The sequence below is a fragment of the Excalfactoria chinensis genome, chromosome 5 (assembly GCF_039878825.1).
Source record: "Excalfactoria chinensis isolate bCotChi1 chromosome 5, bCotChi1.hap2, whole genome shotgun sequence".
In the NCBI taxonomy this organism is placed as follows: domain Eukaryota; kingdom Metazoa; phylum Chordata; class Aves; order Galliformes; family Phasianidae; genus Excalfactoria; species Excalfactoria chinensis.
This window is the reverse complement of record NC_092829.1, coordinates 54,385,753-54,413,551: the sequence shown is the minus strand read 5'-3', so window position 1 is coordinate 54,413,551 and position 27,799 is coordinate 54,385,753. Positions and strand designations below refer to the sequence as shown.

The following is a 27,799-nucleotide window of genomic DNA, read 5'->3' as shown; positions in this document are numbered from 1 at the left end:
CCAATTAAGAGTCAGCCAGCCCCTGCAAAGCCCGGAGTGGATTTTGGTAGTGATTCACCCTTGTTTGGTTTCCTTACAAATGGTTTCCTTAAGCAGAGCCCCCTGTGTTAACCTCTGCCTACCTGCGACTCGCAGTCCAGCAGGCGGATGGACTTGTCGTTCACTTGCAGCAGCATTTCCTGTGTCCAGATTTTCTCCTTGGAGTTGAGCAGCAGCAGTTTTCGGATGGCGTCATCCACTGTCACGATGGACTCACTCTTGTCCATGATGAAGGTGGCCAAGTGCTGAAGTTGAGGGGAGAAGAGGGAGAAAACAGGTCAAAAAGCTGCGGCGATGGATGTGTTGCCAGTCAGTGGTAAGACCGTCTCTGGATGTTTGGACAGTAATTTGTTCTTTATTGCACAGGCTCAATGGAGTCACTGTGCAAAGTGTGCATTCTGGTTGTTAGCACCAGACATGACTACACTCGCATGCTTTCCCAGACCCATTCTGTGTCCTGAAGCAATGATCCAAGCTTTACACTTGGCACTGAATTTATACAGACTTGTGTAATCGAGTGTCACCTGCAGGCTTTTTTTGACTGCTGGCAGGGCTCCATGCGAGGGGAATCTCAGCAGGGTAGGGCAGGGGGGAGCTACAGGAAGGAGGAGCATCTGTTCTTTGCTGTCTTCAGTACAGGAGTGAGTTTTGCCTGGCTTTTCTCCCTCTGACCTCTTGTTTTCATGCCTTCTCCCAGTGATCAGTCATAACCATTTCAGAGATCAGGTAGCAGCTCTTTGCTACAGTGATAACAGAGGCTCCCAGAGTGTAGATGGGCCCAGAGTATCCCCGGGACCAAAGCCTTGAGTGGCCTTGCTGAAGCATGGGTGAGAACTATCACTGCAATTGGTTCCATACAAGATGTGTATGCAAGGGGGAACAGCTCAGATGGAAAGCACTGGCAGCTCTAAGAATACGAAGGGGTTGAGTCTTTAATCAACATTAAGGGCAGAGGGCATTTGTGGTGGCCAATTCATTGCTAAGGTGATTGCTGGATAGTTCACAAAGACTGGATAGACCGCAGAAGAGGACAAACACTGCAGAACTTAAGTGATGGCCCAGTTCTGTGCTCATAAAGCAAAGGTATGGGGTGAGGCACTATCTAAATAAAACTGCGGGCAGGTATGTGAGCAGCTAGAGCTGAGATTAGCCGTGCCATCAGATATGAAGAAGGTGCTTGGGTATGTGTTACCGTAATTGTAAAACGCTGCACGAAAAGCTATTTGCAAAGTCAATATTACCCATGCAAAGATGCCAAACCCTCTGCCTTCTGAGCAGTGAGGAGAACTGGTTTATACCCGCTGACAGGCATTCTTATCTGCCCTATTATGATAACTGCTAGGTTTACAATCTTCATAAATTCCTCAGTTATTTACTGTTAAATAAGTTAATTTTCAGGGAGCCAAAGCTACTTCTCCATCTCAGACTCATTAAGATATTTTTCCTTTCCCTTTTCTTTACATAATGGCGGAGGGGGGGAATAGAGGCTTGTTCTTATCTTTATCTGATTAAACCCCTCCTGTCCAGAGGAAGAATCAAATATGCCAACTTTCCTAAGAACGGGTAACGACTGCTTCCACTTTTCAACTCTGATCAACTTAGAGATTACTTGCGGGTATAAAATGCCTCTTCCTGCCTCACTGCCTGCCACCGAAGCCCTGTTTGCTTTGGTCAAAGTTCAAGGCAGGAATCACAAATGAGTGGCACATGGCATTAAGGAATGAAGAATTCATGTACACGTCACTGTTTAAAGTCCCTTCTCTGGGTCCGTGAGTGATTCTATTTGGAAGGGCTCACGATGGGGATGGTTGGCTGAGGCCTTAAACCAGAGAAAAGAGGATCCTTCCCACCACCTGTGAACCTCACGAGCCTCCTCTCTTGCCTTGCCAGCTTTCAGTGCCAAGTGAGCCAGCTGTCCCCAGCCAGGTGGAGCTCCTGCTGGTTGGCAGTGGCACAGGCTGGCTTCTCCCCTTGTGCCTGTGACACTGGAAGCTGAATTTGGCTGAATGCCTGTCATGGCTGAAGGGTTTTGAATTACTTGAGAGGACACAGTAGCTGAGGGAGAGCTGAAAAATGATAGTTGAAATGTTCTCTGCGTGGTTTGGGCAGGTGAGTTCCTGTAACCACCATGGTCAGCAGGAAGGGTTCGAAGCAAGGAGTGATAAGAGGCTCCCAGTGCTCTCCTTCAATCCTAGAGGAGGATGAGGACAACAGTTTCTCAGTTGCCTCTTTCTTCATGCTGAATATCCTTTTGTTTTACAGCTTTTTTTCCCCTCCGTTCTCCATTCCCTCATTATTCAACAATGGAACCTGCTGGATCTCAATCGCTCATATTTCTGGGCAGCCTGGTTTGCTGATAGGCGACCCTGCACGTGGCAGGGGGGTTGAAACTGGAGGATCATTGTGGTCCTTTTCAACCCAGGCCATCCTATGATTCTCTGACATTTCCGATAAAGGCTGGCTCTGTGTGACATTTAATGACAGGAATGGCAAGTCCCATCTCCTTGAAGGATGCATGGAGGATTCTCAAGCAGCTTTGCTGTTTGCCTCTCTCAGGATGAGGAAAGCAATGCTTGCATATTGTTCAGTAGGTTACCAGCTGCTCTTTGACCTAATAAAGCTCTGGGAAAAGGGAAATATTTCATTATCAGCATCTCCCACCTTGCAGTCCCATACAATTTCATTGCGTACTCACCTGTACGTGGTACTGTGAAGTCTCATGCATAATGATATTGGAATTGGAGTATTTTTTCCTTTGTTCTGAAAAAATAAAAGAGAAAAAGAGAAAGAGAATGCCTTTAGTTTAATGGCTGTTTATCGATGGATTTGGGTCAGAGAATTACAGCTCTCACAATGGGCTGCTGCTGTCCGAGCTTCAAGCTTCCAGTTTCAGAGTGCTGAGAATCAAAGACAGCCGCTTCTGCCACCAAGTGCAGACTCGGTGTGTTGGATGCACATTCAAGGTGTGTTCCAGAATGCCACTCATCATTCCATTCCTGCACCGCTTAAGGAGGAAACGAAACCACGTGTAAAGCAAAGCCTCAGCCAGCCAATGGCCAGGGAAGGTCTCAGAAGAGCAGCTTGCAATGGGCTGCATCCCATCAACCTGGACATAACAGCCCTTTTAATTGGCCTCTGAAAGAAACCCTCTGCAGCACTGTGACACTGCTAGTTTGCTTTATTGCATTTCCTGGCAATGGGAAGGGCTGCAGAGATCAAGGCCAGCCAGCCAGAACCTGCCTGGAACAATATTTTTTACGAGGCAACAAACCTTTATTGCTTCCCGCATTTCTCATTGGAAAACAGCAGCAAGGAGCAACTGGGAAAAAATACCGCTTGCATCTGCAAGAGGCCATGGAATATAACCCCAGGAAAATCGACCCTGTATGGTATGTGTCCAGGGATTCTGTGTGCATGCTTTGTGTGCCTGGCAGAGGAGTGACTACCTGGGCTCAGAGTGAGCTGAAATGAAAACACCTTCCTCAGCAGCAGAGGACATCCTGTAACCTCTCCTTCACTTAGACAGTGTAACTGTAGCTCTGTGTGTTGTCACACGTCCTCACCATCTGTTTACACATTTGTCCCCATCCTAAGCTGGAAATGGTTGGACTGGATGATCTCGTGGGTCTTTTCCAACCTTGGTGATTCTGGGGTTCTGTGAAACAACCTGTGTTAGAATATCCTGTCCTCTGCAGCAGCCGTCACAACCAGGAGGATCTCATGATATCTCATGATGGAAAAACACCCCCCAGAGACTTAGATGAAATACTGGCAGTATTTGTGTCAGCTTCCTGGTTGCTTCCAAGCCACGGAGTCATTTGCTCTAAGATCTACCAAGCCTGTCCTTGGCATCTGGTGTGGTCTGGAGCCAGCACACCCACGCTTGCTCACCTACTGGCTGAACAAGCTCACGTCCCTCAAGAATTTGAGACTGCTGGTGATCCGCTTAGAGCTCTCAGCCCATGCCCTGCCATGCTTGGGCCAAGGTCCACAGCTCCGTTGCTTTGGGTTCCACCTCTTTAGACTCCCCGGTGTCTCAGAGAGATGTTTATTCCTGCTTGGCTCCTATCGAGTGCCTCTCCAGCCAGCAGATGTCTCTCCAGAACAAGCACTGCCCTGAAGGGTTGTTTTCCTTGAGACTTAACTCGGGATTTTCACCTTTGCTAGACCAGGAGAGCTTTCAGATCGAGCCCCTCTTTGTGCTTCTCCAAAGACACAGGGCAGCAAAGCTGCCTGCAGATGCAGGAGCACCCTAAACATACAAACTGAGGCCCAGAGAGGTGGAAAAGAAAAGGGATGCTGGTGATTTCAGTTGAAGCCTGGTCAGGGTTGACAAATACAGCTTTCTAATGCATTTTATTTTGAAGCCTATGAAACATCTCATCAGCGTGGCTGGACGACTGTGTACTTTGCACGTTGCACCTGAATGCCTGTCACTGAAAACACAACAGCGTGCTTTGCTTCCACAGCTAATTCCTGGTAGCACCAAAGTCGCTGCTGTGCACAGGTAGGAACTACATTCTACTGGGCACATTGGTAGGGGTGTTGGCTGAGGCTCTGCCTTGCACACCAGGAGGACCTTTGAACACCATGCACAGCTCCCAGCTCAGCCACGAGCTCCTGAGATGACCCCGAGTACAGGAATTAATCTTCCAGCATGGCCCTTTGGCTTACACTGAGGGGGTCAATGCCATTTTCAGTCTGCTGGGTGTTTTAATTGCAGGCTGCCCTACTTCGGATGTGGGGCAAAATCTGGATCTGGGATAGGGCACACAGCAACACATGTCTGCGGGGAGTTGTGTCTGATGTGAGGTACTTTTTTTTCCCTCTGAGTAACCTCAATTTCCTCACCGAGCACTTCTCATGTAAATAGATGACACCGATGGAAATGAGAACAGCGCGTCTTGTGTGGGATGGAGACAAAGCTCGATTTTGAGACATCCCGTCCCCTCCTTTTTAAAAGGGAGTGGAAAAGGCTGAAGTGGTCAGGCTGCAAACCAAGCTTCTTTACAGTGGGGCAGGCAGGCGGCTCCAGCTCTGAAAGGTGGGGTCGCAATCTCATCTTAATGCAGGAAGAAGCAAAGATTCAGGCTGTAAATTGCAAAATAAGCAATTTTAGGCCACCTCAGCCTGAGAGGTTGTATGAAAGAACACTGGCACATCTCCTCCTGGTTCATCTGACACCACTCATGCTGGAAATACTTTGCATTTCTACAGCATCTTGCAATGGAGAAGGCCCGAGCGTGGCGAGGTGTCACCCAATCCATACTGAGCCCTCAGCAGGCAGGGAATTTGCATCATCGCCAACGATGAATAACAGTGACTGCAACTTAAAGATGGTTTTCAGCTGGCAGCCGCTGTCAGACCTTATGGTGGAGGATTGCTGGGTGCAGCACAGGCTGGATTGCAAAGAGCAGGATTGCTCCAGGACTGTGGCACGAGTACAGCAAACATCTGAAGGTGATAAAAGCTGGCGTGAGCCCCACAGTGACCACTGCTGTACTTTTCCCCTCCTGCTTGCCAAGGAGAGCCAAAGAGATGAGGAAACAACAGAGCTTTGTCTCTTGCTTTTTGGTGTCAGGCAAGAAAAATCTCTCATAGCACGAAGATCATTGCCCATTCCTAAGCAGCTGGCTTTACTGTTGCCTCATACCTACAGGCGTGGGAGAAGCTGCAAAGCTGTTCTCTGAAGAATGTTATCTGCCACCAATATCTTGCGGGCACACAGCACTACAGAAAATGGTGTTTCCACCAGCACCCGTGGGCAGATAAGGAAATGGGAAGTGCTGAGACCACCACAGTGTGGATTTTACCCATTCAAAATGGCCTGAAAACTGGGGGCTGGGCTGAGCAACAGGCCAGTGACAACAGGCCAAAATGCTGCTTGGAAGGGAGATCATCCTGCTTGGCTTTATGATCATGAGTGAGGGGACAGGATGGAGAAAAAGAAGTAGGATCAATACGCATCCTGGAAGAATGGTGTTATGGGAAGCCAAAGCACACCCTACATGCCGGGTTCCCTCCCCATTTCCATGCAAAGCCCTTTTCCCCATGGAGCTGGGCCACGCTTCCCTCGACTGGGTGCTTCATGCGCACAGCAGATCAGTGGGATAAGCAAACACAAACCATTCCTGGGGATCTGAGCGCTCCTTTCCCCCAACTGGCTGATCTGCACGAGGTCGCTCACACCAGAATCCCAAAGCTCAGGCCCAAGATGCGATCTCATCCCATCCATTACATTCTCATTGCTGCTATAGACAAAATTCACCCCTGCTCTTGGTGCACATTGGAGCCAAAGCTGCTTGTGGTGCCAACAGGAGCCTCTGTGACAGATTTCCGTCTCAGCAGGGCTGGGGAGGCTCCAACCTCTCCTCTGTGCACATCCTTCTCTGCTTAATTAGGGAGCTGTTATCACACCGGATCCTCCCTCATCCTCCCCGTATCTCCTTCTATTTGTTTTCTGCTGTTGCTGGGCAGAAGGCCCTGCAGAAAATGTGGGGGATGAGCAACTCATCAATGAAACAGTTAGGAGGGAACCAAAGCATAACAAGCCCAGCTTTGGGAGATGGCTGGCAAGGCAGGAAAGAGCATGGCTGTTACTGAGCATCTGGTCGCTACAGGAGCGGTCAGCACAGGACAACAGGGACCACGAGCTGAGTCCTGCAAGGACTTAGAAGGGAGCCAGGAGTCAGAGCTGCTGCTTTGCTTCAGAGCTCTTGGAAAGGGCGCACATGAAGCAGGGGATTTCCAGCCTCTGTATCCTTTACAGCAGCTTAAGGAAAGCCCTGGCCGTTGCCTTCTGGAGTTTGCCAGTTCTTTATATTACCTATATATTATCTAGCAGCACGCATGCTTTTTATAGTAACCTTCCCATGTAGCATGAACTGGTCCTTCTGCCAAACTAACAGGTCAAGACACAGCTCTTTGGAGGAGAAATGAAACAGCAAATGCCTTGGAATGCTAATAGCAGTTATGCAGACTTGCTGGGCCTGCATTATAAAGCAGCCTTACGAAACAGCACCCCAGGATCCCAGCAGGAGGCCAGATCTGATCGGGCAGCACCATCATGCATCTGCAGTGTGCAGCTCTGCCCATCCCACAGGATCCTGCTTAGCTGTAAGAGGGAGATTGGTCTGCACAGACACAGAAGTGTGTGGCATTGCGAGGCCTCCTGCTAAGCGGGGAAAGCAGGATCCTTTTGGGATGTGAAACTCATGTGGTGAATGAAAAGGCTCTCATTGATACTGGGGGCTGACAGGGGTATGAATGGACCCGGGCAGCACTGATAGAGTGCTGGCAGCCAGCTGCCGTCCAGAGGCTGAATTCCTCTTTAGCATGCCTAATATTTGCCACAAGCTCAAGCCCAATTGCTCACATTCCTCATTTACCAGCTGAAGACACACTGCACTCCAGAAGAGCAAATAAAAGCCTGACACAGCCTGTGGGTTGTGCAAGGCCTGCGTGCACCAAGTAACACTGCCTGCTTGTGGCTGGCATGCCCAAGGGCTGCTCAGCAGAAGATAATTGGGCTATTGAGAAGCTGGTGGGGAGAGGTATTCCCTTTTCCTTTACAATCAAGACTGGGTGGGATATGCCAGAGGTGGAAATGCCTCTTTGTCGACCCCCCAGCCATGCAGTTTTCCAGCCAATAGCGCTGCTCTTGCACTGAGCCACGGGTGGGTTTTGATGCAGGAGCCAACAGGAATGTTGGTTTCCTTCCTTTCTTCCAGCCCCGTTTCCAGCTGAAGTATTACATTTCCAGGCTTTAAGTGAAAAGGGTCACCCCACGAGGGTGGAGAGGAACCACGTCAGCTGAAGCTGGAAGCTGGGGTGGGAAAGGGGACGTGAAGAAAGGCTGCTGAAGTGGCACACGGAGGCAGACAAGGGAGCTATTCAAGGCTGTAAGTGGGGGAGAGGGGGAACCACAGCTGCAGGAGCAGATCAGCAGATCGGTGTGGCCAGCTAGATTGGCACAGCTGTGGTATACAATGACCAATACTAATGACCCTGTTGTTGGTCACTGTGCCCAGCCATCAGCTGTAAACACACATTTACAGTGCAGCTTTAGGAAATGGGCTGTATCGAGTCTGTGTTTCTGTCTTTCTGCCTTTGAGACTGTTCCTGAGCTGGCACAACTCCTGCGTGTCTCCATGCACAAGATAAGAGAGCTCTGTGGAGTCCAGGATCTGTTTTGTGACCATTAAGCACAACTCACTCCTTCACCACCATCTTGTTGGTGCAGCCCCTCTCCCCATAGCTCCCCAGGCAGATGATACCCATCCCAGGGCCACACTGTCCTGGTGTGAGCAGCTCCTGTCTTTGTGTTAGCATCCCGTGTCCTGTTACAGCCCAGGAGCCTTTCTTGGGTTACAGGAGGTGTGCAGTGTCAAGTGATCACGCCTCACAGACTGAAGCTTTTCAAGTCTGTGTTTCTGTAGCCTAACACACGCTGCTTGGCCATTTCCCAGCCCTGTATGCACCACGTTTGGGTCTTTCCCAGCAACGTGTGTCAGGAAGAAGATGTGCAGCTCAGAGGGCTCTTGGCAGGGTGCTGGGAAGCAGCCGAGCATCACACAGACACAGCATAGAAGTGAGCCCCACGTGAAACCTGCTGTCATCTTTAATCTCCTCATCTCCTCATGGTGACCACCCCAGCAAGGGGTGGCAAGCTATAGCAAACACCGTGCTTCCTTCCCAGCCCTTCCCTCGGCTCCTCCTGTCACACTCATTTCCCCCCGTTGCCTTCCAGCGAGGTTCAGGGCACATACTGGTAAGCAGAGAAGCAGCTTAATTTATTTATGGTATGCATTAACATTTATTCTGCTGCTTGCTGTGCGTTGGGTAAGGTGGCAACCTGATAGGTGCCAGCCATTCCCCCTGCTCTCTCTCTGTATGGGCAGTCATGGACTCTTCCAGAATATGGAGCTGAGCAAATGTGATTCCCTTTAGGGGAAGGATGAGCATCTGCTGTCATGGCAGCCAGGCAGCTCTATAGCTGAATGCCCTAGGATTCTGGTAGGGCTGGGGATGGGGGAAGCCGTCTCAGGGCTTTAAGCCATTTCTGTGCAGAGTTCCCTGACAATTTGGATCCTTCTACATCCCTCTGTGCTCCCCGCAGTGAAAAAGACACCAGCTGTGGCACAAGGGCAGCCATTCTGGGCCACCACTGTCACCTCTGTGGACCAGCATGGGTAGAATCACTGAGGTTAGAAAAGACCTTCCAGGTTATCAAGTCCAGCCACCATCCTAACACTACAAGCCCTCTGCTAGCTCACATCCCTAAGCACCACATCCATGCATCTCATAAATATCCCCAGGGATGGGGACTCCACCACCTCCCTGTGCATCCTGTTCCAATGTCTGACAGCTCACTCCACGAAGGAATTCTCCCTCATATCCAATCTAAACCTCTCCAGGCACAACCTGAGGCCTTTAAAGTGCTGTGGATTTGGGGCTTGTTGTGCTCATTCTTGGGATGCCCAGCAGTGTGCACAGGCTGAGGGTCCTGCCTGACTGCAAAGGAGAAAAATGGAAATATAAGCTCCAAAACGTCCCTTAGCAGCACCACAATCACATAATCAAGGCCAGCTCAGCTTGATGTGATTTGTTTCATTATGAAACATAATTCTCCCTGGAATTTTAGTTCTCGCCTGCCTTCCACCCCCAGCTCCCAGCAGAAATTACTGCTTGGGGGAGGACGATGCAAGCAGAAAGGAGACCCAAACATCTGAATGCTGCTTTCACACATGCTGAGTGCCCTTTGGAGAAGGAATGTTGAATGAGTGGGGCGGGTCCCACGTTCTGCAGGCAAGAAACCCCACAGACAGACGTGCTTGTGCATAGGGGCAGAGCCAACAGCAGCTGCCGGTGAAGGGCTGCCAAGGTGAGGGAGGAATCAAGGGAGGTGATTTATTCCTCTCAAGGGTTTGGCCTCTGGCCTTACAGTCCTCGGTTCAGGTTTGCTGGAATTTGGTGGGAGAGGTGTCCTGCTCTTGATCTGAGATTTGCTTTTGAGGTGTGTCCATGTAAAAAAGAAATGAATCTTGGCAGCTGCTCGTCATGCAGCACTGAGGTGACAGATACCTCTGGTCAGTAACACCAAATTCCTCATCTACCTTTATTCCCACAGTTCACTTCCTGCAGCTGCCCTCACTTCACAGCAGCAAAAGGAGCTTTCTGATCAAAGACAAACTCTCTGACAAGGGGCTGCCACAGCCAATGACAGTCCCAGCCAAGTGCACTGACAGCCAGAGGGTGGGAGATTGGGTTGAGCACAAGCACCCATCCCACCAATCCTCTCTGTTTCCAAAGAGCCAAAGGGCAGTGGAGTTGTCACGGTTCACTGAGTAGTTAAAGGAGTATAATCATTAACCTGCTGGGGACAGTCTTTCTTTTGTTAGGTTCTTTATCAAATTATCTTGCTAACATAACTGGAGAGGATCTAGGTGAGAGAAAAGCAATGCCCTGCATAGATTTGTCTGTTCTCATGGAACCACAGCCATGCCCAGCGTGGGACATGGTGGCATAAAGTCCATGCTCCATACATAGGTGCAGACACACATGATGGACTGCTGGCCTCAAACTCCCCAGCAACGGTGTCCAGACCTCCAGAGGTGCCCTTGCTGTAGGAAACCTGAGACAAACCAGCATGTTTATGGGCACCACTTACCATACAGGTCCTTTGCGCTCAGCTTGGAGGCTCCATCTGCTTTGCCCATGCTGCCACTGCAAAAGAAGGAAGGCACAAATCAACATCAACAGTGCAACTCCACAGCAACCTAGAGGGAAACCAGCCCTGCACTCATCGTCACACCCATTGGAGGTGCTGCCAGGCAAACAGTTCTGCAGCTCCCTCTGCAACCCTAGCTGTTATCCACACCACGGGCCCATGTCACCAAAACCAACAGCCAGAAAGAGGAGCAGGGCAGCCCATCGCTGTGTCCCTGGGAGCACATCACTGCTGGAAGGGCTGTGTTAAGAACAGTACTCCCAATGAATTGCTATGGGGAGGAGGCCAGGGAAAAGGAGGCAGCTCCTTGGAACTGAGTCTGTCTGAACCCAAGCAGTGGGGCTCAGGGCTCTTGTTTGTGGACATGTTTTAAACCTACTCCTTTAAAGCAAGCCCTTAGGTACAGCCCACGTCCCATGCACAATTGTGGGAGGATGTAATTCTGTATGAAACAGTTGAGTTTTGGGGATGTCAAGCCTCCAGGCATGGGTTACATCCCCTGTAAGGCCCATCTCCGCATCTCACGTGGTGTTCACTTGTGAGGAACCCAGGAAAGGTGAAGCAAACCCTGTGCACTTAGGGGGAAAGATAGGACCACAAGGAGCATCCCCCTGGGCACTGGGAAGGAGTGCTGCCCGCAGAGTGGAGATCCTTACTTTGTTGAGCCAGGGCTGCTGCTGAGGGATCCCTTGAGACTCATGTTGCTTCACAGGACGGGCAGCTTCAACAGAAGCAGAGGAGACAAGGTTAGAAAACAGCCTTCACACCTTCAGGTGATTTATTGGTTCATGTGATGCCTTGACTCTGATCTGGGGTTCCCAAGCAGGTGAGAGCAGCATAGTGGGGTTTTCTGGCCATTCACTGCCCCATGGCTCTGACCTGGGCTTAGATGAAGACGATATAACCTTCCTGAAACCTATTTCCACCTCTCCTCTCTTGCCCATCCCCTCCAAGCACTCCCAAACTTGGTGGTGTTCCAGCACATCCATTGTCTACCAAAGCAGTCCTGCCTATGGCTCTGCACAGACTCGAGGAAGCCTTATTACTGTGCTGGCTGGCTGCTTGGGAAGAGGCAGGCAAGCTTAGTTCGGAGAGAATTTTTCCTCTTTTGCAATAAGAATTATCAATAAAAGTGCTTGAGAGAGATGCAGGCACTGCTCTGAGGGCAGAACTACAAGAGGAAATAGGCAAGAAAAACAAGGTTTAAGAAAAACTCAGGACGTTTCACATTGGGATCCAAGTTATCGACCTTAGCTCCATTGCACAGTTTGAAGGAAAAGCAAGAAGAAGTCTTCAATAATTAAATTAAGAACTTAGGAGGCACTTGCATAAAGGATGGGCACTCAGGCCCTCTTTTTTCATTCACCTGGATCAGACCCCACTCACCTCTTTCTAGGGTTGTTAGAACACACGGAGTTATAGAATCACAGAATAGTAGAATGGCTGGGGTTGGAATGGGCCTTAAAGATCACAGAAACACAGAGTGGTTGGGTTTGAAGGGTCCTTAAAGATCACACATAACCATGGTCAGGTTGGAAGACACCTAAAGATCACAGAACCGCAGCATGGTTGGGTTGGAAGGGTCCTTAAAGATCACAAAACCGCAGCATGGTTGGGTTGGAAGAGTCCTTGAAGATCACAGAACCGCAGCATGGTTGGGTTGGAAGGGACTTTAAAGCCTTCCCAGCCCCAACAATTGTCACGGGCTGGTTGTCACCCAAAAGCCCCATCCAGCCAGGCCTTGGGCGCCTCCAGAGACGACGCATCCACAATTTCCCTGAACAACTAGTTTGAATGGCTTAAAAACACTCATTGTCTATCTAAAGGAAGGTCTCTGTGTCTTCAGTGAGAGCTCCTGCAATGGGACCTTTGAAGGAGGGTGGCGTGTTCCGTGAGGCTGCTGTGAGTTACCCTGTTAGTTTTTTCTCAGCTGAACTAAGGCCAGGGTGTATGCAATTCCTGGGGAATACTTCAGAGTCATCCCTGACGTCTGGGATTTCCCCACTGGAGGCTGACTGTGTGCTGCAGGGCTTGTTGTATCATCGGTAGGGCTGCCCTGGCTTCCTCACGTATCCGGTTTTATTCCTCATGTTGGAAGCACTCACTTTGCTCTGTGCATTTTACCCCTGAGGTCAGGGCAGATATGCAGCTTTCTCACTGAGTGTGTGCCAGCGAGATGTGTTTGTGGCAAGACAGACTCTCTCTGGGGGGTCCCTGGCATGTTTTGGGCTCAGCCTTACAGCTTGCAGCCTGCCTTGTATCGCAGCGATGCTCCTCAGTGCAAAGGCACCGGCAGGAATTGCTTCCAAGCACATTAAATTCCCTATTTCCATTTCTTTTGGTGGACAGCAAAGCCCCCCGCCCCCACCCCCGTGCATGTCAATATTAATTCATACAGATGTTAGAATCGATACTTGGTGTTCTGCCAGCCTCTCTGTAAGTAATGAAACCCGTCCCTGCACCCAGGCTTGGGTACCTGTGAATTTTTCCTCTGTTAATAGCTGTCTGCTGGTTTCCTCTTACAGTCCTCAAATGGTTCCTATCTCTCAAATCTCCCTGTACATTAGCATGAGATACCTAGAAAAGGGAACGTGCTCTAATAAAGTCAGCCTTCTTCTGTTTACTTGTCTGAGCACTTTAGTCCCGTGGCTGATGATGAGAGCTGGGAGTGTTTCTGCTTATTAATGTAATACTTCTGGCCCCCTTTCACTTACTGCCCCAAGGCTGCGTCCTTAATGGACTGAAATCCAGGTTACTCCAGGTTGCTGAATTTGGCTGGTGGAGTTCAGAGCTTGCTGCCAGGCCCCAGACAAGAAACAACAGGAAGCACAAAGGATGTCAGGCAGAAGCTGAAATGCATCAGCACCGCTGATTTCAGCAAGCAGCTGATTGCATATTGCTCCTTTGGACACACAAAGTGATTCCTGCTTCATCTCCGTGGTCATAACACAGCAAACTCCAATGAAACCTTCCCTTTGCCATCACTGTTGAAAGGCTGCCCTCACTTCCACGGTGTCTGCATCCCAGCTGGGGCACAAAACCAAGACAGCAAGTCCTTAAGCTCCCTGCTTTTTATTTATTAGTGCTATTCTCAGTATTTAACCTTTGCCTGTTTCTTGCTGCTGCTGCGAGGACCACGTTCAAACTTGCTTTAATTGCAAAGAGGGCGTGGTGTGAGGATGGCCAAGTCAAACTGGGACACAACCTCACGCCACATCTTTTAATTCCATTTAAATTGTCAGATATTAATTGAATCCTGGCTGGCAGACTGGGGGAGGACACTCTTCTGAGGGGTTGGAGCCTTTATAATTACTTTGCGAAACTGAGAGACAGCCAGACTTGAGTAAGAGGAAGAAAGAGCTGAGAGAGCTTCACCTTCTGAAGAAGGCAGTCTGCAACTTCACGCGTGCCCATCCAACCTGGCTTTGATGATGTCCCTCCCTTCTATTGTATCAACTATGCCACTCTGCTTGGTGTCACCTGCAGACTCGCTGAGGTTACACTCAGTTCCACTGTCCATGTCACTGATAAAGATACTGAAGAGTACCGGTCCAAGGATGGAGCCCTGGGGAGCACCTCTTTGTGACTGACCCCCACCTGGACACAGAGCTGTTGATAACAACCCTCCTGCTACAGCCAACCAACCAATTATTTACCCACTGAACAGCCTAGCCTTCAAATCCATATCTCTCCAACTTAGAGATAAGGATGTGGTGTGGGACCATGTCTAAGGTCTTGCACAAGAACAGGTAGGTGACACCACTTGTCCTTTTTTTTGTCCATCGCTCCATCATAGAAGGCCACCAGATTGATCAGGCACGACCAGCTCTCGGTGAAGCCATGCTGGCTGTTGTGGATCACCTCCTCATCTTTCATGTGCCTTAACATCTCTTCCAGGATGATCCACTTCATGACTTTCCCAGGCACAGAGGTGAGGCTCACCGGCCTGCAGTTCCCCAGGTCTTCTTTTCTCCCTTTCTTGAAAATGGGAGTGATTTTTCCCCTTTTTCCACTCACTGGGGACTCTGACACCTATGACTTTTCAGATATGATGGAAAGTGGCTCAGCAACCACATCTGCCAGCTCCTTCAGGACCCTGGGATGCATCAACCATCCACCCATCTTTACCATGCCCACAAAACCATGTCCCTAAATAGGGAATCATAGAGTCTTTAAGGTTGGAAAAGATCTCTAAGATCATCAAGTCCAACCATCAGCACATCACCGCCATGCCCGCTAAGCCAGGTCCCTCAGTGCCACTCTTCATGTTTCCTGAGCACCTCCAGGAACGGCGACTCCACCTCTTCCCTGACACCGAGGTGGGTGAAGTGCCATGCTTTAAAGCAAAGGAAGTCTCCCTCCCTGACTTTCCGGACATCAAATATCCTCCCAAAGACGCACACAGAGTCATGACAGGAGCCTGTCATTGTTGTCTGTGCTACACTTCTGTATGTTCCCGGTAAATGGAAGAGAGCCATGCATTGTTTTGGCTTTCTCTGAGTCTTTGAAGAGGGAGTTGTAGCCCTGCAAGAGTGGAAAAGCTGTAAGGGAAAGAATAACGACTCTCTTCTGTGTGGGCTGATTGCTTTGATTGCCATTCATCCTTTTTATCAGCAATGCTTTCCATCCATCTGCTGTGATCACATATTATTTTTGCTCTCAAGCCAGTGGAAAGGAGTCGTGAGAAATTCTGAACTCTGGGTGAAGACTGGATGACTCCAAAATTGGAAATACTCACGTCTCATTAGGGCCGTAATTACCCTCATCCCAATCGCTGTTCAAGCCAATACCAACAGCAGCATCCAGTGCTTGGGAGTGTTTCTCCTCATGGGTCTTGTCTTTGATTCCATCAGCTGTCCCACTGAAATCTGCCACGATGCCCACAGACTAGAACTGAAATGTCTTTTCCCACCTGGACCCATCCTGCTGGTTTAACCAGTGTGTAACCAAAAAGGAGTCACATAAGGTTTGATATCCATAGCCTAAAGCCTAAATCACTAATGGTCCTCTCACACCCCACCAAGCCAACATAAAGGTGGTGGTGGTGAGAACTGCTTTGTTCAGGCAGCAGTGAAATGTGTGTGACGGAGAGGCTGCCCCAGGGTTCTGCCTGGGCCTGGAGCACAGATCTATGGAGCCAACTGGATACGCCAGGCAGAAATGCTAGATTAGCAAAAGCCTCAGCAAGTAACATAAAGCCCGGCTTCGAAACATTAGCTGTGCGCCCACATGATGTTATCTTTTAAACTTCCCAGGACAACAAAGCACCATCTGTTAGGGCTGCTGGGTGCTCTTCTTGCAAGGGAACGTCACACTGACAAAAGCTGTTTGATGGACTGTCCTGCAAAGCTCAGCCTTCTTGTACGAACCAGATCAGGGGGAGGACAGGCACCACCATACACGTATCCTGCCCTGCTTGTATTGTCCACAAAACAGGCCGGCCCTGAGGGCATCCTTCCAGCTCCCTGCATGCCAACAGAAGACTGAAGGATACTAACAGATAGAAAGGGCTGCACCCCGCGTGCAAATCAAGCCCTGCAAGTCATAGTGGTTCAGTGAACTCCATGGTCTTAACCTGGTGCTGGTGATTTCTGTGTTGAAAAGGGGAAAACATCCAATTGGTACTGGATAGCCTGGTGGGGTTCACCTCCGGGGGTTTTCCATTTCCATCTGTGCTCTTTGAGATGCTTTGAAAAGCATCCCTGCCACCTTTCAATTTATCTTCGCAGCAGTGGAGGTACTTGGGATCACAGGTTGCTTTGGGAAGATGCCAGCTCCAGATGAAGAGGTGAGCCTGAATGGGTGTGTAGGGTTGAGTTGTGCACAGCACGTGGTGTTCTCCGGTTGGTAGGGTGACAGGCAGTGGGTACAACCTGTGGGGTGTTGGGATGGAACACCCGCTGCTCTGCACAGGGGATATTTCCCATTGCAGAGATCCTCCAGAACAACTCTTACAGACTGAGGCACCTCAGATCTACAGCCACCCCTCTGCCAGCTTGGATGGGCCCCAAGTTTAATAGCTTCTCCCCCATCCTGTGCCGTGCCCTCCTGTGCTCTGCAAAGCACCAGGATGAGATTTATACCCATCACACCCAAGGCCTTGTTCCCTAACCTCCTCAGGAACAACGATTTGTGCTTAAAATGTATTTCCTGAGAAAACAGGCTCGATTCCAGCAGCAAGAAGGGAACACCCATGTGCCTGTCAGGCAGCTGGGCTTGGCACCAGTGGTCCCTGGGGTCATGCAGTGCCTACTATAGAGCCAGCAAAGAGCAGTGCGGGAGGCTCTTTGCTCAGGCTGAGCCAAACTTGCAGTTCTTCTGCTCTTGCCAGCAGGTAGATCACCCCAAAAGCAAGTCTAGACGGTGCCTTGCTCTATAAATATCCAGTGAAAATGCAAAACTAGCCGCAATCTCCAAGATCTTTGGGAAAAAGAACTGGAAACTGACTCCAGTGCCCCTCTGAAAGCGGTGTAGGCAGATTCTATGCTGAGTCACTGCTCCTGAATTGATGCTTTTCCTCCCTGTTGAAGGAGCCCCTCGGAAGCCAAGGGAAAACATGGAGCAGGTCAGGGCTTGCAGCGTCTGCACAGCCTCCCTCTGTCTGGAGGCACCATGCAGAGCGTGCACCATGCCTGGGCTGCGGCTTAGTGAGCATGGGAATCCGGCCCAGAAACAGCCTGCCAAATATTTACTGATGCCTTCAGAAATGCAGAAGGCAGATGAGCTCCTGTTGTATGAAAGCTCTTTATAATGGCACGAACGAAAAGATCTTGGCTCAAAACGATCCAAACAGGAGAAAGCATGATGTGAGTCCCAGGGAGGGGATGGTTGCTCTAGCACTCAGAAAGCTCACTGCAGGGCAAGAACAACTCTCTGTTGGATTGTCCAGGCATTAGAGGGAAGGGTGGGAAGCTCAGCAGATCCAGCCCCAGTGGGGCAGCAAACAGGGCGACAATGCTTCTTCTTTCCTGTTCCATGGTCCAGTCATCAGTAGTGCTGGGTGGATGGGTAGGGCATTACTCACTGCAGTGGTGGTTGCTTTCAGCTGATCACCCAAGTGCACTGAGAGCTCATTAATCACTTGCTGTAACGTGTAGGTGTGCTGTGACCCCACCTCACGCTGCTACGCATGATTCTTACACGCTCACCTCCACAGCTACTGCTTTTACAGGTGACCTGCAAAGCTTGTCAGATCCAATGGGCAAACAAAAGCATTTTCCACATCACTTCCCAGCAAAAGCCTCAGCCCCAGCACCGTGATGCTCAAACCTGAACACCACCTGCTTGCTTGCCACCAGCAAGGCTACAGCCTGACTTCAGCGTGCTCATCCTGACGTCTCTGTGGCTGCAGCAATATGTAGAGCACAACGGTTAGGTTTACCTAACCCAGCAGATCCTTATTTCCCTGCTTGGGAAGGTCATGCTGCCGTATCTTTCCCCAAAGAAAGTGAGTGGACAGTGAGGAGCAGTCCCACGGCACTCCCCATCCCTATCCCAAACGTCTGTGCTTTGGGCTCGGGGATGCTAATGCACCACTAATTTTCATTTCCTGCCATAAAACTCACCCCCTGACTCTTGCCAGGAGGGTGAGGAAGAAGATTTGAGGGAGGAGATTCGTCCCATGAAAAAACACACGCGATGTTTAAGGCTTTTCCAGCCTTCACAGCTGCATCACAGCAGCGCTCGGTGCCACCTCTTCCCACCCCATTCTGTGCTCCCTACTCATATCCTGTCCGTGTATTTTTGGCCACTTACTAACAGTTCACTGCAGCTCAGACTTGGCACGTGGGAGCTCTGCTGCCACTGCAAGAAGGTGAGCTGACTTGGGTTTAACCAGCTCAGTGCTACAATGGTCACCACGATTCCCGGGATGTAGAATCACACAATCGCAAGGTTGGAAAGGACGTACAAAATGATCTAGTCCAACCGTCCTCCCATTACCCTTGGACAGGGCTTGGGTCAAATTCTGGGCTGTTTGGGGTGTGTGGTATTCATACTGAGTGCCCCTTCCCCAATGCTTCCATAAGGCAGAAAGAGGAGGTCACCAAAATGCACTTTGGCTGTCAGTCATCTAATTGTTCAACCCGCCAAGGGTGGGCCTCCCCCTGCATGCATGTTTAACCCTACAGGCTTTCACAGCGTGACGGCTGCCAGCTGTGCTCAGGGATTGGTTTCTGTCACTTGGGCTTTCCATAAAGCCAGGAGGAGCTGGTTTTCGAGGCAGGAAGAGCCGGTCGCACGGTTACCAGAACAGTCCCATGGGAGGCGGTTCCAAAACCAAAACAACAAGAAAAAAATACATCCATTCCTTTCGCCCTTTTGTTTCACTGAGAATAGAAGGATGTGTGCAGTTGGGTTTATCGAGGGAACTGAAATGGCAGTTTCTAATCTGACCACGCAGAAATGTTTTAACAATAAAATAAACCTTGCAATGGCAAAGAGGAAAAAATAGATGTGGTCCCTGCAGCAGAGGGCTGGGCTGGGAGCATGGGAGGGCAGTCTGTAAGCTGGGCTATGAGAAACAACGGCGATCACAGAGCTGGAAGAGTGTAGGAGGGCTTTCCTGAGGTGCCTCGAGGAAGAAAGGATTCACTGAGTGATGAATGGTCAGGTTGGATATTAGGAAAAACCTCATCTCGGAAAGAGTGGTGAGGCACCGGGATGTGGGAGGGAGGTGCTGGAGTCACCATCCCTGGAGGTGTCCAAGGAAGGTGGAGATGTGGCACTGAGGGACGTGGTCAGTGGGCACGGTAGGGTGGGTTGGGGTTGGACTTGATGATCTTAGAGGTCTTTTCCAACCTTCATGATTCTAGGAGTGCCTGCATGTCTGCAGTCCCACTGGCATTTCCAGTCCCAGAAGACTAAAGCTCTGCAGGTAGATTCACAGTTTCTGCTGTGAAACCACAGCGCTCTGCAGGAGGCTGCCCACAGAGGTACCATTGGGTAAAGCCCTGAGCAACCTGCTCTGGTTTCAGAGCTGGCCTTGAGGTCCCTTTGGACCTGAATTACCCTGTGATCCTCCAAGACGAGAGGCAGAATGAGCAAGAAAGCCCTTTTATGCCAGGTGGGCGATCTCAGTGTGCAAGGGTTGGTGTCAGAGGCCAGCACAGCCATATGCCAAAGGCTGTGTGCATTCTCCTACAGCTAAAAGAGGAAGCAGGGGAGGTGTCCGCTGCAGACTTAGGTTTAAGGCAGAATCCAGCACGGAAAGCACAGGAATACATTTTGAGAGGGAAAGGGAGCCTCTGACTACATAGAGGAACCAAAGTCACTTAGCAAATACCAGCTTGGTCCTAATGCTAAGCTGGGAGTTTTGAGCTAAGGTTGAATTTAGTTTGAGGTGTTGGGGAAGGAGATGCTGAGACAAGAGGAGCTGAGCATCAGTCACCCATGCAGTGCTGGAGAAGAGAACAGCTTTGCATGCAGCACCTTGGCAGCTATCTGCACTTGTCTGGCCAAAGACAGATCATCTTGGGGTCAGCATCACACGCGGTGCTCTGTGGAACACACAAGGGACTGCTGAGAGCAGTGACAGCCCAGATCTCTCCTGCTGTGTGCTCCAGTGCTGTGGATGGCTCCCCTAACCTTTGACCATTTGCTAGCAAGATGTTGGAAACAGGGAGCAGAGCAGGAGTGTCTCTGGGCTCCTGCCAGGCATGGAGCAGATGTTCTGGGGACCTGTCTGGTCTAGTTTGCATGTGACTGTGGCACTCAGCCTTGGTCCTCGCTTCCTAGGCTGTGATTAAACTTGCATTACATTTCTTCCATCGAGCAGCCCCTGGGGCTGGAGCTCTCCTCCCTGCTGGGGGTGGGCACCTCTCAGGTGTCAGGTTTTGGGCACAACCCGGCCATACCACATCAGCACCATGTAGGTGTCTGGAGCAGAGAACAAGAAGAGGATGGGCACATGGGGGACCCTCTCCTCAAAGTCTCCCAGCCTCCAGCAAAGACTCCTCGCTATGCTTTTTCATCCCAATGTGTGTCCCGCTGCACTTTGTCCTACCCATGTAAACATCCAAACCACCCGTGGCACGACGCTCCATGGTCTGTACCTGCACGGTGTGCTCAGCCATCTCCTTCTGTTGGCTCTGCACTCGCCAGCTGCCAGCATCACGGGATGCCCCCCAGCTCTATCATCACTCAACAGCTGCTCCCTTATTCACTGTCTCCATGCCGCAGGCAGCACCGCCAGGTCTGGAGGACATCAGCCCCTCATCCGTGTCTCTTCCAAGCTGAGGGGCACTGGGAGCCTTGTGACCCAGCTCACACATACGGGGGCCTTTCCTTCTTTATTTTGAAGCAGAGCAGCTGCAGCAGTGTGGAGGAGCAGTGGGTGCTGCCCCTTAGGAGAGGATTGCTCAGGGAGCTGTTGGCCTGGCCACACCTTGGGTGTTACCTGCTCTGAGACCAGTGGTGAGCACAGCTCTGCTCCATTTGCTCTCCATTTATCCAGTTCAACCTGCTCTTGCTTAGCTCAGTGCAGCAGCTCTTCTCGCTAAGATAAAGCTTTTCTGTCCTCTTTTTAATTCGATTTCCTGCTTAGACTGAGCTGATGGGATGCAGGATCAGACCTTCCTGTGCTCTCTGCTACCGAAATACTGCAGGGCCGGCTGGAAGAAGCTGGCTTACACCATTTGAGCATCAGCCCTTTGACCTCTGTGGGGCAAACCACTGTTCCCATATTGCAGAGGTACCACTGCCTGCCTTCAGCTTGCATTCTGGGGAGCTGGAAAAGGCAGAGTGCATCAGCAGCTCACCTCCCTGTGTGGTAACATAGCAGCCCTCTGTGGGTCTGGGCACGGATCTGCCCCACTAAAGCCATCTATTCCAGTCAGGAGAACGACAATACCAAGAAGCCATTCCTTATGATGGAGCCTTACACCTGGCAAGCAGCACCCATGCCTGCACAGGCTGCCTGGGTGCTTGCTATTCCACTTTCCTTTTCAGAGAGTGTTGAAAGTCCCGTATCTCAGCCCAGAAGCAATGCTGAGAGCATCAGGCACTGCCAACAAGCAGAACTGCCTTGCTGTGTGAAAGCTGTCTTTAGAGGTTCTCCTGCAGGAACGGCCAGGAATGAGTCCATAACCCCAGAGGAAAGCATGAATATCTTTCTAGGGAACAGAGAGGTTTTAATTAGCGCTCCCTTCTGCATAAAGCCTGGCTCTCCTCCTCTGACTCCTCAGATGAATGCAGCTATAATTAAGAGGCAGTGGTGTCAGGAAGGAGAGCAGGCTCCAGCCTGTGATTTATTATGGGCTGTCATGAGCGCAATTAGTTTTCTCTCTTCCCCTCTTCTCAGTGTTTCCACAAAGTGAATTTGGTGATGAAAGGAGCATCTCAGGCTCGGGCAAATGGGCGCCTCTGTGTTTATCTCCATTGCAGACAGAGCAAGGGCACGGTCGCTGCTTTATTCTTCCCATAGGGTTACCAATGGAAGCTTCCCACCTGGTGGGGAGGATTTCATATCTAGAAGTCTCAGTTCTGGCCTAAGCCCGTTACGTGTGAGCAGTCTGGGGGAGGCTGGCGTTGGCTCAGCCCAGTGTGCCTGCTGGCTTGATCCTAATCACTGCCCTGCCTGCTGCAGCTCTCCAAATTCCCTGGCGATGGCTGGCAGTGCTGCAGGCTGCCTGAACTTTGGTTTATTGCCATTCAAAAGGCCTGCAGTTTACCTTTGCAGGATATAAATCTGTACAGGCTCAGACTGATAAAACAGCAGGGAGGGAAAAAAAAAAAAAAAAGACAGAAAGGAAGCAGGAAGAACAAAATTGAAACCAATTCCCATTACGGGGAGGTTTAGGGGGGCAGTGGCTCAACTGAAAACCAAACAAGGAAAGGATTGGCTGGCTCTGCCCAAGGCGGTGCTGAAGACCCCACTAAAAGCAGAGTGTTTCTCCTGCAATGGCCACTCAGGGAGCTGCCTTACCTACAGCAAGGCTGGGCAGGGGGGCTGTGGGCCATGAGGGCCCAGTTGTGCCACACCTGCTCATCATGACAGCCAGGCCTGTTGTGAAATCCTACCTGCCATCCCTTCCTGCCCTGTTTCTTAGTGCCCGTGGTGCAGGCAAGTAACCACAGTCAGTGGGAGGAAGAGAGCGTGCCTGGCCACAGCAGTGATGGGAAGTTTCTGGTCTGCTTCCTCAGTGGCATCACTGCAATGAAACCCTTGGGAGCATTCAGGGCACGGAACAAGGGCTGAGCACTCCTGGGAAACTGCGGGCGGATGGGAAAGGTCTCCAAACCGGTCCAGCTCTCAGGGACGAACCCTTCCCTCCCTTCCTAATTGCCATTCCTCCCGATGGAGCCGAGCTGCTACCAGGAAATAAAACCACCAGGGCTTTTTTGCTTAACCCCCCTGGCATGGCACATTTGCAGGTGGTGCCTTCCCAGCCCTGGAGAAAGGAAGCAAGCACAGCGGATGCCTCATCCATGTGCACAGGAGCAGCTCTCTCCAGCATCTCCTCCTGCTTGGATCACCTCTCTGCTGTGCACTGAGCTTTATACAGAGTGGGAAGCCGGCTCTGTCACTCCAGGAAGTCAACAGACTTGCCTTGGCACTCCTGCTGGGGAAGGCTGGTGAGGCTTGAGTATTTTTAGAGGGTGATTAATTTTATTGGCAATGATGACATCAAACTCATGGGCCAAAGGGCGAGCGCTGACACCTGCCCCAGAAGTGGAAGCAGTCCTGCTGTTATGTGAAACAGACGTGGGGCTGGACTTCAGTCCCACGCAAAGGGAAAATGGCTGAGTTGTCATCAACCCCACAAACCTGCCCTGGCTGAGCACACAGAGGGGGACAACGGTGTGTAGAAGAGAGAGAAGCTGGGGGTGCCCCGTGCCTGGAGGTGCCCAAATCCAGGCTGGATGAGACCTGAGCAGCCTGATGGGGTGGGAGCAACCAGCCCGTGGCAGGGCCTTGGTACTACGTGGGCTTTAAGGTCGCTTCCAACCACACCATCCCATGGTTCTATGATTCTGTGATCCAGCCCTCGGGGTGTAACACCCCACGGCTCCCCCCACGCGCTCAGCCTTGTACCGGGACTTATTTCATATGGATGTTTCTCAAGCCCACACAAGCCAACTCATACATTTCCTGTTTCACTTCTTTCTTTGTCTATCAGTAACTGAAACCTCCTCAGTCCTTCAGCCCATCGGAGTCGCTGATGGATCTCTGTCCCTATGAACTTACACGCTCACCCTGCATTATCCCAAACACCAATTTAAACCTTGCTTTCCTCCAGGGCAAAGCAAGGACCTTTGCCACTTTAAAGACGCGTTCCCATGGTGGATGCCAACCCCCCCCTCCCCACCTGTGTTTTAAAGGGATTTGATACTGCTCTCTGCCCCGTATGTGTTCTAAGGGCTGATTTTTCCCCTGAGAACTGAGAAATCGATTGCTTGATAGAACAGAGCCGGGAATGCTCAGCTGTGAGTGGCACTCGCAAGTACCATGTGGGTCTCTCCGTGGGCTGTCAGATACAGTCTGAGCCTCCACTGCCATTCCTTCAACACACAGAAGCCCTTTTTTTAGGGCTGGATGCCACAGAAGCAGCTCAGAGGGGCTCTTGGACAAGCAGCTGCTGACAGACCGGTGCCTCATGCAGCATTTCAGAGCAGCCCAGCAATACAAGCGTTACTCCCCGTTGCCCTAATTACAGTAGGGCGATCACCGTGTTTTACTACTGTGTTGTCTCACAGTTATTTTCTGTATTCAGAACTAACACGGGTCACACCGTTGCCCCCGAGCCTTGTTCTCAGTGGAGTTTGCACCAGCGTTCCCCAAGCAAATAAGTGAAAGGGGAACGAGGGCTGCACTCGAACTTGGTGATAGAAGGCAAAGCTGTCGTGCACAGGGATGGCTCAGCACCGAGGCAATGAATTTGCCAAGGTCACCAAAGGCAGCAGCTCGCAGAGGAGCCTGGTGCCGAGCAGCAGAAATTCCTGATCTTTGCAAGCAAGCAGCTGCTTGATCCCACACTGCCCGTACTTTGCTAGGAACAAGAAATAAAGACCCTGTTCTACGCAGGACGGACATTTTGCTGCCAAGAAAGTGCCACCTACTGGAGCTGGCCCGGCAGGAACATACAAGAACGGCAAACAAACCCAAAAGAAACGCTGGAAAAGATTACATTTTCCCCCCACTCTTAAAAACAACCCAAAGAGATATAAAACTCCACACTTACAGTGCTCCCAGCAGCAGCCCGCTCTGATCACAGCCCCCTGTGGCTCAATCCCCCGCGGAGGACCGGGTTAGGGGTTGGGGGGGATATTTGGTTTCAGGGTTCAAAAGGAGAGACTCACCGATGCTGAGCAGCCCCTGGTGCCCGCAGTGGTCCCCTCGGCTCCTCTCGCTCCTGTCCCAGATAGCCGTGCCCTCCTAGCGCAATCCTGCTGCCATTCTCCGGCAGCCCGGCTCCTCTGCTTCACTTCGTGCCCCAGGGATGGAGGAGAGAGACCACCTGGAGCCCCGACCTGGGGGTCCCGCTGCCTCCACCTCCTCGCTGCCCTTTCGTCCCCGTGCCACTCGCCCCAGTTGTCTGTGAGCAGGTGACAGAGGTTTCTTGGCAGAGGAGAGAGGAGGGGAGGGATGTGGAGGCAGCGAGAGGTGGAGCTGGGACCCGGAGCAACAGGTTACTGAATAACTAGGAGCCGGTGGCCCCAGGGAGCTGGGCAGTGGGCCTTTGCCGAGCGAAAACTGAGGGGTGGGGGGGTGGGAAACGTGTCAAACGTCAGGTTTTTCTCGCCCGAGAACATTTCGTACCCCAGGGGGAGGTAGAGGAAGGCGGGGGTGATGAAGGAGAGCGTTGAGCCGGGTTTTCCATCGCCGGTGAGGGAGGGGAGGTGCTGCCCGGTGGGGGGAACAAGGCAGCTTTTGTGCAGCCCTGCCGCTCGAGGGCTGTTTGCTGCCAGCTTCGCTCCTGCCTGCTCTCACCGCCCCAGTGTCTGCTGAAAGGTCTGGGACAGATGCCTCGGCATGGACAGAGGGCTAAACGTCCTCCCCAAGGGCCCCAGAGCAGAGCAGGGTGAGGAGAGGAGCCCCACTGGGGTACCTTGCTGTGGAGGGGGCTGTGAGTCATAAACCTCCCTTTGGGAGGATGGAGGCCAATCGATTGCCATAGCTCAGGAGGGGAATGAAACGTTTGCTGGCATCAGGCGAAGTTTGGAGGCAGTGTGGTGTCACCACTGTGCCCATCCATCCTTTGTGTTGCCACCACACGGCAAGGATGGCAAAGCTGTGCTTCGGGGTCTGATGGTGTGGTTTGGAGCTCAGAGTTCTCCTGTGTGGGCTGACTGCCGCTTGCAAAGGACGCCTCATTTCATCTGCCTTAAGACTTAGTTTTAAAGCATTCATTAAACGGATGGGATTAGCTCACTGAACTGATGGCCACGCTGGAAAATGTCACAGCACGGAGGAGGGGAAGGGCTGCCAGCTCCCGCAGCAGTGCAAACCAAAGGGCCCGGTGCTCTGCTACAGCTGTGGGACTGCTGGGCTGGGCTCACTCTCCCAGGGTGCACTTGCAGAAGCTGTTTCGTGCTAAGGCACCTCATTACCTGGCAGTTTCGGCCCTGCGGTCATTATGAAGATAGGCACAAAGTGCTGTGCCCTGTAGGAGATCTCAAACTGCTCAGCAGAGGAGGGAACTTTTCTTCTGGGCAAGGAAGAAAACCACAAATGAGCTTATTACATCTTCCCTGCAACACCTGGTGGTGGTCAGAGCAATCACCAGGCAGAGAATTACCCTGCTGCACTGCTGCCTGCACTCCGGATTGCTCTGCTCAGATCCCACAGAGCTTTGGACCAAACCAGCCCTATCGCTCACAGTATCTGAACTTGACATCCCAGGAGGCCAACGTACTCCTTGGGATCAGCCTTTTAAATCAGGTTGGCGGCAGACATCCCTATGATGGCCTGAGAACAAAGACATCTTCCTCGCAGAGCAAACAACACCCAAATTGAGCTCCTCAAAACGTGGCTTCCTCGCAGTTTTTTATGCCGTTTCCATCCAACTTGCTCATCCTGTTTCAGAAGGGCTGGGCCTCGTAATTAAAAGCTCCACCAATCTTACGCCTGGCAAATGTCATCAATGACTTTACTATGACTTTTCTCCCTCTGCTCCTGCTAAGATCTTGCATTTTGTCTGCAGCGAGCACCACGGACATACAAAAAGGCTGCAACCTGAAGTTGACACGTGCGACTCCACCACCTCCATTCAGGTAAAAGCAATATTCTGTTTAGCAGTTGCCTTTAAAACCTGTCAGTCTTTCTGGGTCCGGCTTTCTGCACGAGGCAGATGTAAACAGATACCAGGAAACATCTGCCCTCTTATTTGTATGCATTCAGAAAGGGCTTCTGCTTGGAATGCATTCATCATTAGTAGGGTAGATGCAGGTAGGTCTGTTTGTCAGTCTTTGTAACAAATACATGATGAGTGCATTCCATTATGCCAAGCAAATTCAGAGGAATGAACAGGTGGGTATTTGATTTGTGTGCAAGCCCAGAAACATTTGGCCGTGCCATTTCCTGGCTGCTTAGCATCCAGTCCTGCTGCCTTGCTGTCTTTCTGGGTGCAGCCTTGTTCCTGCTGATCAGCAGAGGGTTGTTTGTGCCACTGGCTTGAATGTGATGAGGATCAGGTCCGGGGAGTGCTACTGTGTATGTTTTGGTTTTGACTGCTGGGCAGCATGACGAGGCAAGAAGCTGGTGTTACCTGGCTTGCAAAGATCTCCCCCAGCTACGTTAAAGGATGAAACTGGGTGCTTCTACAGGAGCTCTGGCATCTTTTATCCCCTTCTTCCATCACAGCAAAGGAAAAACCAACATGGCTAAGGTGGTACTGGGCCTATACCACTGTCTTTTCCTGCCCCTGGCTAGCATCAGTTAGCACAGACCTCACTCTTCCCCAGTGCAGAAAGGCCTACAAAGAGCAGCAGGAACAGAAGGTTTGTGCACACATCCAGTCTCGCCCAAGTCTCTTTTGTGTAGGTAGCCATGCCCTAGGATTTGAACAAAACACCGTACTTCAAACGCTTCTT

The 27,799-nt window shown here is 51.1% G+C and overlaps 1 protein-coding gene across 1 annotated transcript in view; it reads right to left on the bottom strand.

The window, feature by feature from the left end:
* EPS8L2 (EPS8 signaling adaptor L2) overlaps nucleotides 1-25,383 on the bottom strand; it is a 37,971-nt gene extending 12,588 nt beyond the window's left edge. Inside the window, exons 1-5 of the mRNA XM_072338578.1 lie at nucleotides 25,067-25,383; nucleotides 11,425-11,489; nucleotides 10,709-10,764; nucleotides 2,735-2,799; nucleotides 123-284 (exon numbers count right to left, since the gene is read on the bottom strand). Of these exons, the coding sequence (XP_072194679.1) occupies nucleotides 123-284; nucleotides 2,735-2,799; nucleotides 10,709-10,764; nucleotides 11,425-11,468 (327 nt within the window). The 5' untranslated portion in view covers nucleotides 11,469-11,489; nucleotides 25,067-25,383. The remainder of the gene's footprint in view (nucleotides 1-122; nucleotides 285-2,734; nucleotides 2,800-10,708; nucleotides 10,765-11,424; nucleotides 11,490-25,066) is intronic.
* Between the last annotated feature and the right edge of the window lie 2,416 nt (nucleotides 25,384-27,799).